Genomic DNA, 21,078 nt, shown 5'->3' on the forward strand with positions numbered 1-21,078 from the left:
GGGTCAACCGGAAGTGGGACCATATCTCAAGAATTACACAACCAATTTTCAAACTTGTTTTCAGTTACAGACTCCTGGATCATTGTAGCACTTAATCCAAGCAAAAGAACACGAAACAGCTTTGTGTTTGTTCACAAACACCTAATGTCTAGTTACCACCATTCATTGTAGCACTTAATCCAAGCAAAAGAACACGAAACAGCTTTGTGTTTGTTCACAAACACCTAATGTCTAGTTACCACCATTGAGTTTGTCAATTTTCATAATCACCAAGAGGGATAAGTATATTGACCAATTATTAATCTTTGTCCGAAATATTGAATATAAATGTTGTGATAAAGGAGCGTAATAAACATGTTCTTAATCAATACCTGACGGGAAAGTCTCCTGATTTAGGGACTTTATAATGAACGATCTAGTGAACAAATGTATTTTAAAACCAGCCCCATTATTATGCCTACATCTCAATACATTTTGGGTTGGAATACAAAACTAGTTAACATTTACCCAGTAAGTTTCCGTTTTGGTTTATAACTTGATATAAAACTACTTCTTATTTTTAATTTTGAATTGGTTTAGTTTCAAAGACTGATTGAATTTCAAAAAGTCTAACTCGAACTCTGATTCACTGAGCGAAACATTTCATTCAATTATTGTAAACACTTTTAAAATGTTGCGTTGCGTTTTAGAGGACCAACCGATTTCACGAAACGCTAGGGATTAATTCTGTTTTGAGTTAGGACAAGTAACTTGTTCTAACTTATGGTATGTTCAATGCGTCCTAACGTTTATGGATACTGAAGTCCAAAAGTTTAATCCTAAGTTAAGAAGGGGTTGGTGAAATCGACGGCCGCACTATTTATACGTATAAGAAATCAGTTATGTTGCACATCAATAATTGATACCTTCCGTTTGCCGTTGGTGTTCTGTCGTCGTAATAGCTAGATTGTTCCTCGTGCTTGGGATAGAGGTAAAAGCCTTTTGTGCCTCTATCAAGGGTTCTGTATTTCCCAATGAGGTACTCGTTGAAGGGTAAGGGCCCACCGATCATCGTGTCATTCGTCTCGTCGGTAGCGGTGATACAACATTTCGATGCCTTAGGCCTTCAAAAAAAAAAAAAAAAAAGGATTATAAAAGGTATTGCTGTCATAAGCTTTTCATGCCATGGTAAGCTTGTGAAAATCATTTTTAGCAAACCAATATTTTGTCAAGGTTTGCGACTTGGGTTACAAATCGTGAATTATATATATCAAATTTTTACGATACGGGCAAGATCATTGGGCCGAATTCATACAACAACTTTTTGATTGCGTTTTTGAGCAATTGCTTGAAGTGTTACAAGACGCCAACATGACAGCTTGACCTCTTACTTGTTCGTGATTTACAGAGAAGATTATTTGTTCCGTGGAAGATTTCATCATGTTTATGCTCGGTACAGATGACCGGGCTCGGCCTAGAGAAACAATCGGGAGAAATTCCACCAATCCAACCTATCGTAAATTGTTTTGTTTCGACAAACAAAAATGAATGTTCGTTCTATTTTTCTTTTCAGTTCCTGTTGACACATTCATGCAGCCATAACTAATACATTTTTTGCTTCAAGTACAGCTGTGACGGATTTGTTTTTCTTCAGAAACATAACGATAAAAAAATCATCACGTGTCTGAAACCATTTTTAATGTTAATAATCTATCCCATTTCGGACAGAAAATAAGCCCCTGCTCTTTCACACAACACTTGTGTGCACAAACACACATATTCGAGAATATGCAGTGCGGTCACAGCCATTCCAGATAAAGGGGGTAAATAAAACTAGAGCGGATAATGTTCTCGCATACAGCCATGAATACAGTGCATGTAGCCTGATAATTATTTCCAAACTGAAAACAATAAAGAGTGTTATAATTGTCATGCTTGTTGTAGTAGACTGAACAATAACAATAACAATAACAATAACGATAACGATAACGATAACGATAACGATAACGATAACGATAACGATAGCGATAACGATAACGATAACGATAACGATAACGATAACGATAACGATAACGATAATGATAACGATAACGATAACGATAACGATAACTATAACGATAACGATAACGGTAACGATAACGATAACGATAACGATAACGATAACGATAACGATAACGATAACGATAACGATTTGAGTGTCACAGATTGACTAATGGAAGCAGTTGCAAATAGTTGTTTTGTATATTTTGTGGTACACTAAAATATAGGGCCATGATTTGCTGTTGTAAATAGTGCTAACGCGAGCTGCTACTGTGCAACTACTGGGGCAAGCGCTACTGGCTACTGTGCAGCGGCTACAGCTACTGTGTCGTAAAATCATTTTTGTTTAAAGGAATTGTTGGTCCAAAAGCGGAGAATTGCAAGTTTGATAATTTGTCATTGTTTTATTGGAAAGCGTGCCGATACCATCCCATAATGTTAGCGACCTTGTTCTTGTACAGTTTTGGTTCATTTTTAGTTATTATAGATATCCCTTATCCACCCGGCTAGTAATTTCCGAGAGTGGAGGATTTGACGCTTCTGTAACATGAGAAAGCACATGTGAATGTCGGCCAACATACACTGAGCTATGGTGGTGAATGAGAAAGCCGGAGAGGCGAAACCTTTGCATCAATTGAACCGGATAATCTGGAACTGGAAAATAATGCCAATATGAACATCCAATGAACACTTGTACGAACATTGATGAACTATGATAGTGTAGATTCAACGAGAGAGTTGACGAGCCTAAGGAGTGAGGTTAACCCTTAGAATAGACAGTTGTTGAACACTTGTTGGATTATTGAGACGTTACCAAGTACTGTGACATATTGGGGTCGAATTATTGAAAAGTTTCAAAGTACTGTGATATGTTGTCGAATTATGGAGAATTTGCAAAGTACTGGAGATAGATTGTTGAAGCATTGAGAATTTGCAAAGTACTTGATATATAATATTGTTGAATTTAGCGAGAAGAAAGAAGCTGAGAAACTAGTTAAGATTACTCGGAGTCTGTAACTCCAAAAGCTAAGAGTTGAGGTGACTGACTTCGTGGATTGGAAGTAGTGAATTTTGAGGGTTGGATTTATTGTAGTTTGAGGCGTGAATTTCGTTGTTTAAGCGGTGGCCACAGAAAGGAACTCAGAGAGCAGAATTGTGTTGTAAATAAATTTGTAATATTTTGTAAATATAATCTTGATTGGCTTGAGTGCAAATTTATTTCTGCAGTGTTTGGTTCTTCCTCGGTTGCAACAACAACCCCGATGCGTTGGTTGTGACATTGAGCAACAAAGGATAAACCAATCTAGCCCTCCCTTTTCGTGCTAATTTTGTGAACCCGATACTGACTTTGTTCTCCCAAAAGTATTTTATAGAAAAAAAAAAAACAGAGATTTCAACACTTTGAAAACATCTTCAAGAACATTTGCTATATATTACCGAAAAAACCTTTTAACCGTTCTTCCAATCCATCTCCAGATCTAGATCTCTTCATTGGAATCGGGATCATACAGTCGATAATGCAAACATACATCATCACACACAGTTTACCCCTCTCAAAAATAATGAGGTGATCCATCGCGAGGATGTCAATTCTTACACTTAATTGCTGGATATTTAGACAGATTTAACTTATGGCAGTTATTAAAAGAGGAAGCGGAACATAAATACTTTTATAAAATCACTTTACTTGTACACAAATCTGAGATTGAAGCAGTATATTTCGCGATTTCGCCGACGAAAAAAAACAGAGTCACTCGCTTCGTCTTTCACGTGGACGGAAGCATGAGTGTATTGGGCTAGTGCCCAGTACAACAAGTGTGTTCGTTGCCTGCATACGGGAAACCAATGGAGCCAGACTTTACTAACTACTACATACCCATTACGGGTCACGTCTTCAGATATGAAAGGAGTTCAACAATTGGATCGAAAAAGGCCCTATATTCCTCAAGACCAATCAAAAATATTATTACATCACTGCAAAAAGCATTTTATTTAGTTTATTTAGACATGCGATCCAGTTGTGTAAGATGAATGGAACGGCGGTGCTGTTCAATTTAGTGAGCAAACCCCGGGAAAACTAAGTTGACCTCCATAAGTATTAATTACACTTTTGGGCGTTTTAAGCAGTTCTTCAATCCAAAAAGGCCCTATGTTCTCGAGTTGCATGAATTTATAAACAAATATCGTATCGAAAGGGGATGTTTTATACACTCAAACACTGAGCGATCTGGTTTGATTCCTGAGCGATTCCACGATGGTGTATAGTTGCTCAAGTTATAAAGTGGTGCATTTGCTTTTTAATTCTGTGGAACACATATTTCACTGCAAATGTTGGATGGGAATTTTATTCAGTAAGATAGAACGACAAAACCAATACTTGATCAAATCATTTCTGACGAATAATTTTGACCAAAACTGCACTCCCTTGTTGATCACTTTATTTGACCATGACAGTGTGTAGCTGTGTTTTTCTATACCCACTATTGGTCACGTGATCACATGTAGTCGTTTGGAGGGTTTACGCAGTAGGGGTTGCGTCGCAATTTACTAAATTTCTGTGTTAAACAGTTACCCAACTATGCGTAACATTTCTGACACAACTCTCGAGGGTACTAGCCAAATCGCCACGTAGCCCAACATTGCGTAAGAAGGTACTCAACTTGCGTTCCCAACACATTTACTCATCAAGTTTTCACACATTATTATTCAGCCCAGACTCATGACCCAGCCCATAGCCAGCGCTAGTGTATATGATTTTTTTTGTACGTCAATGTCTGAGTAAATATTTGTTAACGTTGCTGTTATGTGATTTGGGGCACAAATCGTGCATATTTGGACCAACATTGGAGTGAACAATATTTGTATATTAATTTGTGCAATGTTCATAATTCAATGAAGCCAAGGAAAGGCCGAATTAGTAATGATAACAGTAAAGATCGGTATTTAAACATAAAATATATTACACGTCATACACACGTATCAGTTATGACAAATAAATTGCATTGTGTTATTAATAACTCAAAACATGCTCACGTAGGCCTATAAGTTTTACAAAAAGAAAATGAATTTTTACTTTTGATAACTATTGCGTATCACGTGCGTCAGTCAAAGACGGATATCAAAACTTACTGATACGGGTGGTTACACACCAAACAATTGACTTGTCTGTAGAGGACACAGAGCGTAGCATTAATGTTTGCTTCAGATCCACCTGCTGGACTCTGGCTCGATGGCCACTCAGGTGGGGATGCTGTAGGAACTTCCTTTCCAGCACAACAACTGTGGAGAAGGTAAAATATAACACATCAAGGAACAGATTATAATGTTTGGATCTAGTTGTTCCTGATATTCGAGATAACCAGAGGATGAGAAAAACAATCCAACCTAGTCTGTTGCATTATTAAACCCTGCTAGCTATGTCATTACAAATCAATGGATGGTCAAATGAGGGAATTTTGTTTTTAGAGCCGGAGTAACAAAATGCCTAACAAAGCTCAAAAGGCCCTTTAAAGGCAGTCGACGCCATTGATAATTACACTCAAAATAATCATTAGCATAGAACCTTACTTGGTCACGAGTATTATTTTATTTCGAGACCTCAGAAATTAGATTTTGATGTCTCAAAATCAAGCGTCTGAGAGAACACAACTTCGAGTGACAAGGGTGTTTTTGTTTGTTCATTATCATCTCGCACGTTCGACGACCAATTGAGCTTAAATTTGTACAGGTTCGTTTGTCTGCATATAATGTGTTAAATCAAGTGAGAAGCCTGGTCTTTGACAATTACTGATAGTGTCCAGAAACAGCTACCTGAGCGAAATGTTTTCAACAGAAATGGTATTTTTACCTGTTTATAATGCACTTGTTCACAATTTTAATGTAATTTTGATATGTGTACACTTCTGAACTTTTTGTATCATCGATTAAAAAATTAGGCCCCTACCTAAAGGTTTTTTTAAACTAAAAACACTTCTGCCGTTGAGAGCAGGCGTCAAAGGACAATGCCGCTGACGTCATTTGTGGGAGTTTGCTTTGTTATACATCCACGCTGCAACAAAGCGGCTTTATCTACTTATGACGTTTTGAGAGTGATTACGTAACGGGGCTTTTCGCAAATCTCGCAGAAAAGCTCTGGATAAGGGCATACAAAATGATTGTTTTTTTTTACACAATTGAAACCTATTTATAATCATATGACTCGATTTCCTTATTCATCGAAAACATTTTAAGTGGAATTCAGCAAAGTTCACGACTTGACATTTTCGTTCAAGCAGGTCTTTTAGACCGATTGTGCTGCGAACGTCACGTGACCTGAGATGGGTATTACACATCAACAAACACGGCATCTGCATATCAACGTGCATTAAAAAGACTTATGATTATTGTTGCGTTTGTTTGTTTGTTTTAATAGAGGCTTTTATTCTCGAAATCACTGAAGAATAGTCTTGAGTTTGTACCTTGGGACTTAAGCGGTTGCTGAAAAAAAGAAACCGAGGAAATTCTACAAGAATGCTCACACGAAGTCATAATTGTGTTTGTGCACGGAAAGTGTGGTTTTGTTGTAATGATTTTACTGCCGATATAAAGCAAAAACAAATCTCCTTGAAAAGCTGCGCATTCTTTTATTGTCAACCTTAACTTATTTAATAAGAAGGGGTAGCTGTCAGCAAGAGTCGGACAACTTTGAGGTCTCTTTCGGCATAGCCCGACTTCACGCCGTGCATACCGCACTAACCACGGCGCATGAGCTCGCTCAAACCTCGGCAATTTAGTTACGTATAATCTAACCATACTCTCAAAAGACACCTCTTAAGTAGTAGAATTCTGGATTTATCAAACACAACATCTGATTTAAATCAATGTCACAACATTTTTACCTTTATTGAAAGGGCTTCGTTTTTAGTAAAATGTGTTTTATTATGGAAATACAACCAATTATGGTCCATCATTACGCGCCTGCTCATATATTATGTCTGTACTGGTGTAGCTGTGTTTTTATATACCAATCACATGATCACATGTTAGTATTGACAGCGCAATCGGTCTACTGCTTGAGAAAATATTGAAAAACTTACGACTCGGGAAGCTCCTTGTCACATGTTTCTTGATCAGTACTTGCAATGATCTGCACCAAACCAAGCATGCATACGACGAGCACTGAGTAAGAAAGCTCGGCCATTTTACTATATTGTTAAAGGAATAAAAACAAAGAATTGAAAATACAATGAATCTCTTATTTTCATATAAGTTTAAGTTGTACTGACACCAACAGAAACCTTCCACTTGCTAAGGACCAAACCCACACACAGAAACAGTTTGTAAAGTATGGATTAAATTACCTCTTATTGGAAATAAATCAGTTTGATCTTCAAAATGAAATGCATCATACAAACTGTTGGATATCGTACGTCGGAACAGAGAAAAAAAATTAAGTTCAGAGATTTGCCAATAACTTACAGGGTTTACATATAGTCAGGTTGCTAAGCGTAAAATATAAAGGTTACCATTACACGGCGGACAAAAGCACACTTTTTTCCCACAGGGCTTCCTAAGGGTATATTAATCAATACTAGTCGAGGAGCCCTCCAGAATTTGTAATTTCTTTTTATGTAAATCGCAAAAATTCAAAATGGCGGCCTACATAACAGAATATCACTTTTTTTCTTCCTTTTTTGTATAACTACTTTAGACCAGTGTAAAAGACACTTTCAATGAGTTCTCATTTTTTTCGAAGTATATATAGGGGATTGTTACGCTTATAAAAAACAATCGGTGTACACAGGAAAGGAAAAGCACACTCTTTCCCGACAGCTACTAAGCCTATTATATACCAGCCATTTCTTTAAAGCCATTGGACACTTTCGGTAAACAGTGTTGTCAAAGGCCCACCCTTCATGTATCACAACTTATATATAAAATAACAAACCTGTAAAAAATTAGGCTTAATCGGTCATCGTAGTCGAGAGAAAAAAACGGGAAAACCCTACCTTTTTTTCGCACGTTTCGCCGTGTCATGACATTTGTTTACTGTAAATCCGTAATTTTCGTAGTCGAGAATTGATAATTGTTTTAATGTTTTCTCAAAAAGTAAAGCATTTCATGGAATAATATTTCAAGAGAAGTCTTTTACCATTACCCTTTGTAAGCCCTGTAAGGTATTTGTAAATCTGTGAACTTTTGTTTCTGTTCCGAAAGTGTTATGGCTTTAAAGTAATGCCAGATTGTATACGTGTTATGTTTTAAGTCGAGAGGTGCTTAGATCGGTAGAGCATTAACATTAACAACAAACTCTCCTATTCTTTGAGAAGTCCCCACTCCTGCTATAATCAAGCATGCAATGGATGTTGAGAGACACTGTAAAATGTCTTAGTCAATGAATAATCCCAGACATTACTTCGACCAACCTGTGTTCACCCTGGCAAAGTCGGTACAGAAGAAATGACCAGATTCTCACTGCGAGAGTAAGCATGTGCTACATGTAGGTGGTATGCTAACACACAAGGCACTCTGGAATAAGCTTGGGGATGTCTCTGCTTGAAGTTTCTGGCCGGACCGGACGACATTTTTCTAAGAGGAAGCATTATCTTGTGTGGCTGACATGTATCTGAAGGCATCCCACACAGAAACTCGATAGGCAAGCCGACAAGATCACTCTCTTGTCTGTGCACATCTCCATGAGTTAGGGTGTCATGCTCATTGAGGGCCCCAAAGATAAAGAGTCTGCCACAGCTTGAAGAAAAGAAACAGATGAGAAATCCTACTTTCATATACTTGGACCCATTAGACAAAAAACCTCATTCTCATCTTCATCGGGCTCACAGAGAGAATCCTCCCCTCTTTCTGTATGTTGATTTTCTTGCAGGAACTTACACTGCTGTTCTTTGTCATGAACCGTGTAAACTACTCATGGAGGATGCCTGCTGTCCGCATCAGTGATGAGCTCCTTGCCCTGTTAATGATGAGTTGGGGAAGTTTTGTGTGCACTTGGTCCTTTCAGTTAGTTCTATGTGATCGCTATAATCAAGCTCATGAGCATAAGAACAGTGTGAAAGATTCAGGTGGAGCTTTTTGGCTCAAAGAAAACCTGTTGTTTTTATTAGTTATGGATGCTCTCGGGAACAGATACTTCCTGCTGAAGCAACTTCAAGAAGAATGACTTCTCGAAAATGTGAGAGATATCCTGGAGAACTTCCAGCAGAATGATCAGGGCCTCCCAACAGAGGAGATCTCCCAGCCACAGATTGTCAGCCTCTCAAATGCAATCAGATGAATGGGCAATTCTCCTTGGATTATTTTTCAGGTCGCATGTGCATAGATGAATCAATTGTAACCGAATCGTGCACCTTGTGGGCTCGGATACAGAGAAAGATAACTTTGTCAAAAATACATGATATGCGCAACCACTAATGTCCATGACCCAAAGGAATTCTAAGCAGTAGTATTTCGGAAACCTTAACAGAGACACAGATCGGAGGATGATCGACCTCCAACTCCACCACAAAACCAGAAGAAAACAATAGATAAATAAAACAAAACATAGTTACAACTACATAGTTTGTAATTTGGCGCTTTACAAACAGTTGTTGTTATTATTATTATTTTTAACAAATATTTATATTATATTCTGTAAATGGGGGTTACTATGTGTATGGTGAGCATTATGATTATGTGAAACTAAAAACTGTTGCCAGAAACCCCCTGTCTTCAGAATATTTGGATCCGCCCCCTAGTTGAGTATCTGCGATGTTTAAAAAGCAAAAAAAAAAAAAGATGTTGTACTCATATGTTGTCAAACTACCTGTAAGTCACTTATTTAGCATCCACCCTTAGGTTTGTATGACCCCCAGGACTCAATAAAAATGCTATTTTGTCATATTTGGCGGCCATTTTGAAATTTTGCGATTTACATAAAAATAACAACAATTATGGAGGGCTCCTCGGCTAATCTATTTAATAGACCCTTAGGAAGCCCTGTGCCAAAAATGGTGCTTTTGTCCGCCGTGTAACGGTAATTTCGCTAAGCCACCTGACTAAAAAGGTAATGGTGAGAATTACAGATTTATTTTAAACACGTGTCATGACACGGCGAAACAAGCGGAAACAAGGGTGGGTTTTCCCGTTATTTTCTCCCGACTCCGATGACCGATTCAGCCTAAATTTTCACAGGTTTGCTATTTTTTTATATAAGTTGTGATACACGAAGTGTGGGCCTTTGAACAACACTGTTTACCGAAAGTGTCAATGGCTTTAAGTTATAAACAAAAGACAAATGAGGCAGGTGTAACGTACGTTCAATACTTGGGTTATATCCACGTGGTAAAAACAAGACAAATCGCCGAGCTCTCGTTACAACGAAAAAACAACACGGGTACGTCACTGCTGATAATGTGAAGAATGATTCGGTGGGACCACATTAGCCCTCAACATGAATACAAACAATCGTGAACAGTTTCAGTCATATTATAAACAGAATAATGGGTTTTGCTTGTGGATTTTAAATAAGGGGATCAATGCGTGGTGAATAGGTTTTCAACTAGTGGTTTAAACCCAACGAGGCCTGGTTCTTGATAACTTTACCGAGACGAAGTCAAGGTAATTTAACAAGAACCAGGCCTCGGCGGGTTTAAACCACTGTAGTTGAAAACCGATTTAACACACGTTGATTTCCATTCATAAATACATTTTCGGTCAAAAAAACATCCACACTTTTTGGTCAAAAAGTAAAATAATGCAAGAAATATAATATTGTTCAATGGTTTCTTTCAACACAACACCCCTCCAGCTATGAAATGGTAAGGCCCTCGGGTTAACAACTCCCTATAAGGGAATGCTGTGCGCGTCGCGCGTATCGCGTGATTTGGAACAACTGTTCCAGCTGTCGCTCTCGACCAATATGAATGAAGAAACTGTCTTATGAGCACAGGTGCAAGTTCACGTGTTACGCCCATGTTTCAACACTTTTTTACTGGTCATAAACAAAGGTTTATACACACCCAAGTGACGTGCTCTCCACCAATAGGAATAACGAAACTGTCTGAGGTATTTGAGAATGGTAGTTTATATATTGACTATTTTTTAACCTACGAACTGTACAGAAATATTCATGAAGTTGTACATTTTGAAGTTACTTTTTTTTTAATACAAAAACAATAGGTCAAAGGTTACGATAACATAATTATTAAAGGTCACGGTTATCGACTTTCAACGAAAAAAAAATCATAAAAGATTTGGTTTGATGATGCAATTCTCATTACTTTGTGATGAAAATTAACATGTTATGACATATGTTTACTAAAAATACTTTACTTTACTTTAAAATCTATACATTTTAGCAGTTTATGCCCTGACAACATGGAAAGTCGGATCGGGCTAAAAATTGTGTGCATAATTGCTCACTAGGAACTACAAGCAATTTCTATTAAGGTAAAAACGTGCATTGGTCTGACATGGAATGACCCGTTATTTATGTTCAACTCATTTAGTAGTTCAGACGGAAGACTTTATATTTTATGAGTTTCTGAATTTGTGTTCAAACTTGTTGTTTTTTTTCTGAAACATCTCGCTCAATCAATTTCGTAAAAAAAGTCGATTGTTATTGTAATAACTTAACTTGAGAGTAACATTATTACTATGAAGTTAAGTTACTACAATGTTACTGTTTCACAATGAACCAAACGCAAGATTACAGCTGATTCCTTGTTGTTGTTATTTGTTTGGCTTTTCGTTTATTGGTTAACTATTTTGAATTTCTGAATCAATAATGTTTAAAATGCCGCAAATGTAGCGTTGTGCACGGGACACTTGCTGATTTTATTTATTTTTTTTTTTTGTCGTTTCTCCTTATTTGTTGACCTCCCATCCAGCCGCGCAGGTCCTGCTAGTGGTTCTTTCCCAGTCCCGTTTCGGATTTTTTTTTTTTTTTTTTTCACGTTTAGTTTATTACTTTCATATCCCGTATTGTTTATAAGAGTCAGTTCAGGTAAATAATTGACATAGTTGCTCACGGTCAATAAATATTTTTTTTTATACTTTGTGGGTGGAAGGGCCTTGGGGTGCAAGTAAACAAAATTGCATTTTCAATTCTATATATAGCCCGTTGCCATGGTTACGGCTCATTTTGTTTTTTGGCCATTTTAGGCCGATTTTGAAGTCTAGTTTTGAGGCAGTACTGTCAAAACAGGATACAATTGCCCAAGTTTTTGACACCAGATATGGAAAGACCCATGTTGGCCCTAATCACAGCCGAAAGGAAAATTTTCTGAGACCCCTGGCAAGTCGACATTTTGGGGTCCAAAAATAGGGTAAAAATGTCGATTTTGCAAGTTCTAAAAACATACTGTAATGCATGATGCAAAAATAGCACAAGGGTGATATTTAAAGCAATAATTTATTTTCTCAAGGAAGGCCAAGGATGATACTTTGTAGTGATATAAAAGGTTTTTTGAAATAATGTTGCATTTTGGTGGGGTGGAGTTGTAAATATGAGCTAAAAAAACAGTTTTTCAGACCCCAAAATCGGCCTAAAATGGCCAAAAAACAAAATGAGCCGTAACCATGGCAACGGGCTATATATAGAATTGAAAATGCAATTTTGTTTACTTGCACCCCAAGGCCCTTCCACCAACAAAGTATAAAAAAAAAACATTTTTTGACCGTGAGCAACTATGTCAATTATTTACCTGAACTGACTCATAAGTCTTTTTTCCCTTTCCGTAGGCCTATTGTATCCCGGCCCCTTCCACCGTCCCCAGTCCCCTTGAGCCCCTTCCCTCTCCCGTCCCAGGCCATAGAACCCGCGCTCCGTTTGCCTTCGTTCCCCCGCAATCCCGTGTGTTTGCATTGTGCTTCCCTTGCCACTTGTCCCGTTATACCCCGTTGCGACAACCGCTAGACATCATTGCGTATTCAATTCTGCAAGTAGCGTGGTGAAAAGGGGGAGGGGTAAGTGGAGGGACACTCTGAGTAACGACGAACCGTTTGATTCCTATTGTTCCCGAGCAGTTTATTATTTTCCGGTCCTGTACCGTTTTCAAGTCCCTTTGTTTTCCCTTTCCCTATATATATTCCCAGCCCGTTTATTTTCCCATAAATTATTTTGCCCTTCCTCCACTCCCTGTTCCATCGTGTGTTCCTTCCCTTTCCCCGTTCCATAATCCCGCGCCTCCTGCCTCCCTTCCCCGCGGTCCGGTGCGTTGGCATTGTTCTTTGCATGTCAGTGTTTGCCCATACCTCATGTTTTCCAGTTTTGCGCGGGTCCCACTTATAGTGGCTCTATCCCTGTTTTTACGGTTTGATTTTTCCCAGTTCAGTTTCCCATATCCCATATCGTCATAGTCCCTGTTATTTTTTCATGTCCTTACCCCAGCCCTGCTCATTCTCTCCGTCATTGTTTGGCCGTTCCCCCGTCCCCCATTTCACAGGAATACCACTGTGTTCCCCTTCCTGAACCGTCCCACATCAGTCTAACTCGTGCCCCCCTCCCCGTGATTCCGTGCGTGTTTGTTCTTTGCATGCACTGTTTACCGGCCCATAAACTCAAGTTGTTCCGTTCCGCGCGGGTTTTCCGCTAGTGGTTCTTTCTCTGTTTCGTATAATTTTCCCTGTTGATTTTTTTTTTCAGTTACCCATGTCATCATTGGTCCCCTTTTCCTTTGCCCTTTTCCGTATTATTTCCCCCTTTTAATTTGTTCCCGTCCTGGCCGTTCCCCGGCCCCTTCCCACAGACGTACCACTGTGTGCCCCTTCACTCTCCCTGTCCCACGTGCTTTTATAACCCCAGACTTGACTCAAGTCCCAATCTCGTGCCATCCCCAGGACACTACTGTTTTGTGATGCCCTGCATTCCAAAACCTGTTCCGCATGCGGGACAGGGACTTGACGATGTCGCAGTCGCCGAGTATGTAAATGTATTCACTTATGAAAATGTAATATTGTTACGTGATACGTTTTGACCAATCAAACGCACCCAAAAAGAAGACTAGTTCACTTGTCACTTGTGGGTTAAGTACTTAGTTGATGACTGAAATACATTTTTTAATAACCAATAATTATAAAAAAAATCCCTTACTGTTCATTTGAATATAAATAATACCTTGTAACATACATTGGGGTCGGTTTTGTTTGCAAAATTTGAATTTTGGGAAGTGCAATTAAACTACTTATGACACCGACACCCCCTTGCCTGCTAATGAGTTTACCCCCCCCCCCCCCACGCGCGTGCCACGTATAGACGCGTGCATTACAATGTCTGCTACTGTGATGTCACAGAGTATAATGAATATTTTTACCGGCAGGGGGCAGCGCTTCTACGCTCCCATTGGTTTTCTACATCTGCTACGGGTTGTTTCATAATAAGTTGAGGTAATGACTGAGGGACCTCTCACACGAGAATGGGACTTGAATCAAGTATATAATAACCCCCAACTCCGTCGTGCTTTGGTTGTGATCCCGTGCACTGTTCTTTGCTTTTACTGTACCCGCGAGGTTACTGGACGCTCGCGCTATGACTCTGACATCCTGACGGGTTTAAACAACGCAGACCCCCTGACAACCCTAGGATAACCAACCCCATGATAACCAACCCCGAAGTTACTACACGCTCGCACTTTGATTGTGACGTCACAAACAACACATATCCCCAACCCACGGGTACCCCGAAATTGACCCCTGGCCAGGACGCATCATTTTAGCAGGGTGCGGGCACCACTTGAAGTGAAAACAGCATTGCGGCACCTAAAACAAAACATGGCGGCGCCCGGCGCAACCTCGTCCTCGAGGGGGCGAGGTATACCGTGCGCCAGCGGATAATTGGATATCGCAGATATCGCAGCGCCGTGGGTAGGAAGTTTGTCTCAACTGTAATAATGGGTGCTTTCGTTTGGCTTCCCTTGGTCGACCCCGGGTGCGTATTTTTTTTTTCCTAGGACGAACGTGGGCATATAACATAAAATGGGCGTGTTTTTGTCCGAAAAACCCTCTCGCGCACGCACGAGCGTTAGTGATGACCGCAAGGGACCTTGGGCCACTGGTGGTGGTATGTGAAATGAAAATAGTCGCGGTAAATAAATGGGGACAACACAACCTGCACTTCTTCTACTATCGCTTCACACAATGGTGTATATAGGTTGTGATGAACCAGTCTACCTCCTATATTTCTTCCTCCATGGTCTAACCATGGAGATATACCACCCATGGTCTATTTTTAAACTAGGCACATTTGGTAATTATTGTCGAAGACCAGTATTTTCAGTTGATTTCCAATATGCATTAGATAACCAACCTCTGGGAGAAAAAAAACACATTATTTTTGTTGCATAATTTTATGTGGTCAGATGCATACTGGTGACGTTAGTAATGCAGTGTACTATTAAATTTCATCAAAAAACATTAGGGACCACAGCCGTTCATTATGACCGTCAGCCTATTTTCATAATTGACCTCCCCCCACACCCCCCACCCCCTCCCAACCATATCCAAACATATTTTATCGGGCAATCAAGACTTGGCAATGAAAGCAAGCGCGACGCATTTATAAACAAAAGGTAGAGTTGTACAAAATACGCAGTTTTACATGGTACATGTAACATGTGTGCGTGTATGGGTGTATGTGTACATGTTTAATATGCGTGAGTTATTACGTCGAAGTACGCATGTGCATGGAAAAATGTACAGTTTCTAACTACGCCCATTTATGTAAATTGCCCAAGTTCGTCCTAGGAAAACAAATACGCACCCCGGTTTGTGGCGGATTTATTTTATTTTTTTTCAGGACGAACGTGGATAATTTTCTGCACACGTTCGTCCTGTGAAAAAAACAACCGACACACACCGGGGTCGACCCGGGGAAGCTTAACGAACGCACCCTATATAGATACTCAGCGCATTGAGTACCTTGTTAATTGGTAGATACGTGCGCTGTATAAGACTTCGATATTATAAGAGTGGTTTTTCACTTATTTACATTAAGAGGGTCCAAAAAAATTATTATAGGTTTTCCCGGCCAACTTCAGCAAAAATCCAGTCATTTTAACTCCTAGTTAGCATTCACTGGTCAACTAACATCATTCAATTTTATCAGGCCGCAAGACTCATTCAATTTCATTAAAGCCAGGCAGCTAGAGCTGGTCAACCATTCATTTTCACTACTGGGCAAACATTTTCCAAATTTTTGTATTCAAGTTAAGATTTTTCGTTATGCCTATGTACTTATACTCATTCGCTGCTGCCTATGTTGGACAGATAACTCATGAAAAATGCGTCAGATGGTATAACCATAGCCAGACCTACATGCCAAGGTATCTTGCACGTCAGATCATTGAAGGTTAAAGAAGAAGAAGATGGAGACAAAACATAACCCAGAACAATAACACAAATATAACAAATGTATAACAAACAAAGAAAGAACCTGTGAAAAAAATAACAGGTTAACATTGAGTTTAACTTATTTGTAAATTTGAGAACGAACCCTAAGGCTTAAGCCAAATAAAAAATAAAAAAAATCATTTCAATGTTATCGGACATAGGCTTTAACTTTAAAGGTAAGGCAAGCAATGGGAACAATTATTACAATTAAGAAAACAAAATGATGTAAATAGTGTGTCACAAGTGCCATGTTTATTTTATGCAATGCCCAGTTAATTAGTTTAGAGTATGTTTAACTTATATGTTGTGCTGTGTTTTATATGTGCGAGGTTGCCTCTTTAATTTAGCTCCTTTAAGGCTGTCAAAAGTTTGGAGGCAGGCCAAGAGGGTCCCAAGAGGGCGCCAATTATATTTAAATTAGGGCTTCAGGGTGTCAGAGAGGGCAGTATTTGGGGTGGGGCTTTTAAGGAATGTTGGTATTTACTTGTATTGTCCTAGGGAATGGGTTCCCTTTGTTATGTATTGTTCTGGTGGGTTGTGCAGTAGTTTCTAGCCAGTCTTGAGTTGAATTTGGATGAGAGCAGTCCGTATGAATAATGTTCTGACACAAGGCTCGCAACATCTCTGTCCGGGGTGGACTTTATCCTGTGTGGATTCATCAGAAGTTTAATATCCTGAGTGGATGAAAACAAACTTCTCAGAGCTTGTCCTGTGTGGACTTTATCATCAAATCCTGTGTGGATTTGTCAGAACTGTCCTGAGTGGACCCTTGCCAAAGAATCCTGAGTGGGTTTTGGCTGAGAAGACGAGACCAACGAATTCAACCAGCAAAATATCAACCGGTTTGAGTTGGCTGTAACTACCTATGTATGAGAACTCGAAGGCCAACAACTCATGGGGCAGACGTAAAAACTGCTGAGGAGAAGCTATAAAGAGCTCCAGCCGTCTATACGGAAGACTGCAGTATCGCCACTCAAAGGAGATGGGCAAGTAAACACACACCCCCCCCCATATAATCGGAGAAAACTACGAGATTGAACATTTGCCTGCATTGAACAATCATGCATTGAGAGACAATTGGTGGCGGGTAATTAAGATTGCATTGTCTTAGAGTGACTTTGCTTTATTGACAGATTTGTGGTGTAGCGAGGACAAAAGTGCACCTCAGTGGAGGAAGAATTTTGTGGAACAAAGAACGGAACTAGCTCATTGATTTGTATTGTGTATGACTAGGGTTTCATTGACTTTGTAGGGGATTAATATTTTCGTTGTTAATAAATTAAGTAAATTTTTGGTTAATGCAGACAATGTTTCACTAAGAATCATTTTTGTGTGTCATCGTCTCGGTTTAGCGGTCCACTGTATAGTCAGCCAGGGGAAATACAGCCCCATGATGTGACAAATGTACATGGAAACACCTATAGATAAACATCTGTGTTAGTGAGCTCTAATTTTCAGTTTACTCATGTCACAAAGCCATTACAAGTCATCTTTAATTTGAATGCAAAGAAGTTGAAATTCGTTGCACATAAATAAAAAAGAAAACTCAAACTAGCAACAAAATCACGTTTGCTTCGGTGAGTCTTAGTTCGAATGCATCAATTGTAAATAGGTGGTAGAAATTCAACTTAATTATGGTCAAAGTGTAGTCTTGAATACCTAAAAAATGAAATAGAATCACTGAAGCGAATCTGAACGAGAAAATTGCAGATCATGTGTGCACGAAAACGAAATTGAATGCATTAAGAGCTAAAAAGAAACCCTAGTTTGAGAGGATTACGGGAAACTTCGTGAATTTGAATGCATGTCAATGAAATTGCATGACTTTTTGCTGAAATTGGCCGGGAACACCTATACAAGGGAAACGTTCAGTTTTATAAAAGCGTAAGTTGAATGTAAATCTCTGTGGATGTTTGTGTTTGTGTCGTACAAAAAGTACCCAAACCCTAACGTATTTATTGGGGGTGCAGGTACAGTAAACACCGGCCTGAGTCTTTGATTTAAAGTCTTTTGTATAGGTGTTGTCGGTAAATTTCGGAAAATGAGCAGCCAATTTAACCACCAGCCTATTCTTTTTCGCACGAAATCGAATGTTACTAAAAAAGGGTCATTCTATTTCATTTTAAAACTAGTCAAATCTACTTTTACGTCATTCGATTTAACAAATTAATCATTCAATTTAACAACTCACCGAAGCTGCATTCAAATTAGCAGGAGTGTTTTTGAGGCGTGTGTTTAGTCATTCAATTTCAGTTTGAGGCAGTCAATTATAATAGTTGTGCAGTCTTAAAAACGCTTGGTTAACTTTTTGTTTCCTTATACGAATGTTAAAGGCATGCGGTTAATGTTTTGGCACTCCTGAACATAAATGCCAAGATGTTTGGCACGCCAACAGATAGTTGGTGAATATTTACAAAAAACAACAACTGGAAAAACATTGAAGGTCTCCCCCAAAAATAAAGAAATAAAAAAATAAAACAACCCTTATTGGGCCCAATGTAAAGTCTACTGGAAACAAATTTTCATTTATTGAAAGATCGATTCTTCAGCTCGACTTCGCCTTTTTGAAGGAAGCATTCCATCTTGAACATGTGATGGTACGAAACGGTTTGCCTTATACAGTTTATCTATTTATTCGTATTTCTTTAGTCGTACTTGTTTGAATTCTCGGTGAGCGAAATTGATGCCTCTTTACGAAATTGAAAATGATTAAATCAGCAAAATCTGTAGTCGAACCAGCTTTGCTAAATTGAATGATGATTGTGTGTCATGAAAAAGAATGAGTGTGCTAGGAACTTGAATGCCTCAAAACGAAATTGAATGACCGAATTCTGAATTTGAAGCGCAGTAAAAACCGGTGAGGCAAAATAGCTTTAATTCGAGCGCCTGAAAATGAAATTGGCTGCTCATTTGCCGAATTTGACCGAGAAAACCTATATTTATGATGGCCTACTTTAAACTGTTCAATCATTCAACCAGTGTTTCATATGCATATAATAATAACTTACCTTGTGTAAGCTGTCTTGCTCTCCGAGATAAATGCTGAATTTGATGATTTTAGTGGTACGTGTACACCTTTTATAACAATCACGCCGCAAAAGTGTGTACAGTACTGGCTCAGACCACGCCCAAAAGACATCACCGTCCTTTCGGATTCTCAGCGTGATTGGTCAAAAACAAAGTGACGTCAGAGCGCTTTTTATTTGGAACCAGTGGTCGGACATTTTAGCAAACTGTGTTAAAGGGCTACTTTCTGTTACCATAAGTGCCGCTTCCCACTCTGATTTAATTTCATAAATTTGTTTCCCCCCCCCCCCGCTGTTTATGGTATTTAGCATGAACCTTAAAGCCACCTGGAAATATATTTTCTTTTCAAACATAAGAGTATCATTATGTGGTTGTTTTTAACGATTTATATGTTTAAACAAACAAATAAAGTTGGGTGGGGTGACTCCGCCTACCATTTAGGTGACGTCAATCGAGGCAGACTTTGCCTCGATCGAACATCGAACACACGTACGTGCAACGGTACATTCAAGTATTGGTCGTGAGTTTGTACGTTTCGAAAAAGTTGTTATCTTGCATTTTTCCGGCAGTGTCGCCCCAGGTGTATTGCTGCTGGATGAAGCAAAACAACTAAAGATGGGGTCAGTTTGCAAAGTGGTCCGGTCCGACGTAATTTCCAGCGCTGTGCAGCAAACATTCGAGCCGTCCTGCTTCGAGAATCTGTTTTAATCTGTTTTAATCTGTTTTAAAACATGACGCCATTCCAACAGTTTTCCAGCTAGTGGGGACGTCGAAAAAGGTACCTGAAAGACGTAACGAACCTAAAATAGCATTTGCCTAACGTGAACAAAAGCAGGTATTGTTTCAACGTTGAGGGCATGTTTTTAGCTTGCGCCAAGCGTCACTATCTTGTGTTGGCACTGCATGCGATTCATCGCGCCTCGATTGACGTGACGAACAGCGTCCTCTCGGTCGGTTTGTTTTCTTCAAATTTGTAAATAACATGGAAACTAAGTTTTGTAAACCTTAGTTAATCGTTTATTGATATTCCACTCATCAAAACACATGTTTTAGTGACAAAAGCTTCCAGGTGACTTTAATATTGGCACAAAACCAAAATGCTGTGTGTTGACACGTTGTAACTTACGGAAGCTTAAAGTGACAATCCGCGCTAACAAATTTCCGAGATAATAATCTCGGAAATGTGAAATATTGGGATGTCTTTCCCTGATATTATATCCAAGTAAGACGTCTTTCCCCAAAATCTTATTTCTGGGAAAACGTCTTTCCCTAATATTGTATCCGGGTAAGACGTCTTTCCTGATATTTTTTTCTGGGACAACTTTTTTCCCTGATATTCTTTCTTGGTAAGACCTCTTTCCCCGATATTTTATTCTGGAAAAACGTCTTTCCCTGATACTCTTTCTTGGTAAGACTCATTTCCTGATACTATCTTGGTAAGTTGTCTTTCCCCGATATCTTATTCTGGGAAAACGTGTTTCCCTGATAGTCTATCTTGGTAAGACGTATTTCCCTGATATTCTGTTTTGATATAAGACGTCTTTCACACGCTTCGTATTGACCCCATTTTGACCCTTTCTTCTTTCCGGTTAAAATCGGAAGTTGAAATTTAAAAATTCATATCTCAGGAACTACGACCATACTACGTTGAAGGTACCGGTTCTGGTCCGA

At 39.0% G+C, this 21,078-nt stretch overlaps 1 protein-coding gene and 1 pseudogene across 1 annotated transcript; both read right to left on the reverse strand.

The window, feature by feature from the left end:
- Positions 1 to 21,078, reverse strand: part of LOC139942761 (uncharacterized) — a 65,869-nt pseudogene that overhangs the window by 28,448 nt on the left and 16,343 nt on the right.
- Positions 361 to 19,407, reverse strand: LOC139943395 (uncharacterized). Its single transcript, XM_071940206.1, has 5 exons — positions 19,389 to 19,407; positions 7,095 to 7,202; positions 5,149 to 5,298; positions 906 to 1,103; positions 361 to 415 (listed from the first exon to the last, which is right to left on the reverse strand). The coding sequence occupies exons 2-5, from the start codon at positions 7,196 to 7,198 to the stop codon at positions 361 to 363; spliced, it is 507 nt and encodes a 168-aa protein (XP_071796307.1). The 5' UTR covers positions 7,199 to 7,202; positions 19,389 to 19,407.

This window comes from Asterias amurensis, chromosome 10 (assembly GCF_032118995.1).
Source record: "Asterias amurensis chromosome 10, ASM3211899v1".
NCBI classification, from domain to species: domain Eukaryota; kingdom Metazoa; phylum Echinodermata; class Asteroidea; order Forcipulatida; family Asteriidae; genus Asterias; species Asterias amurensis.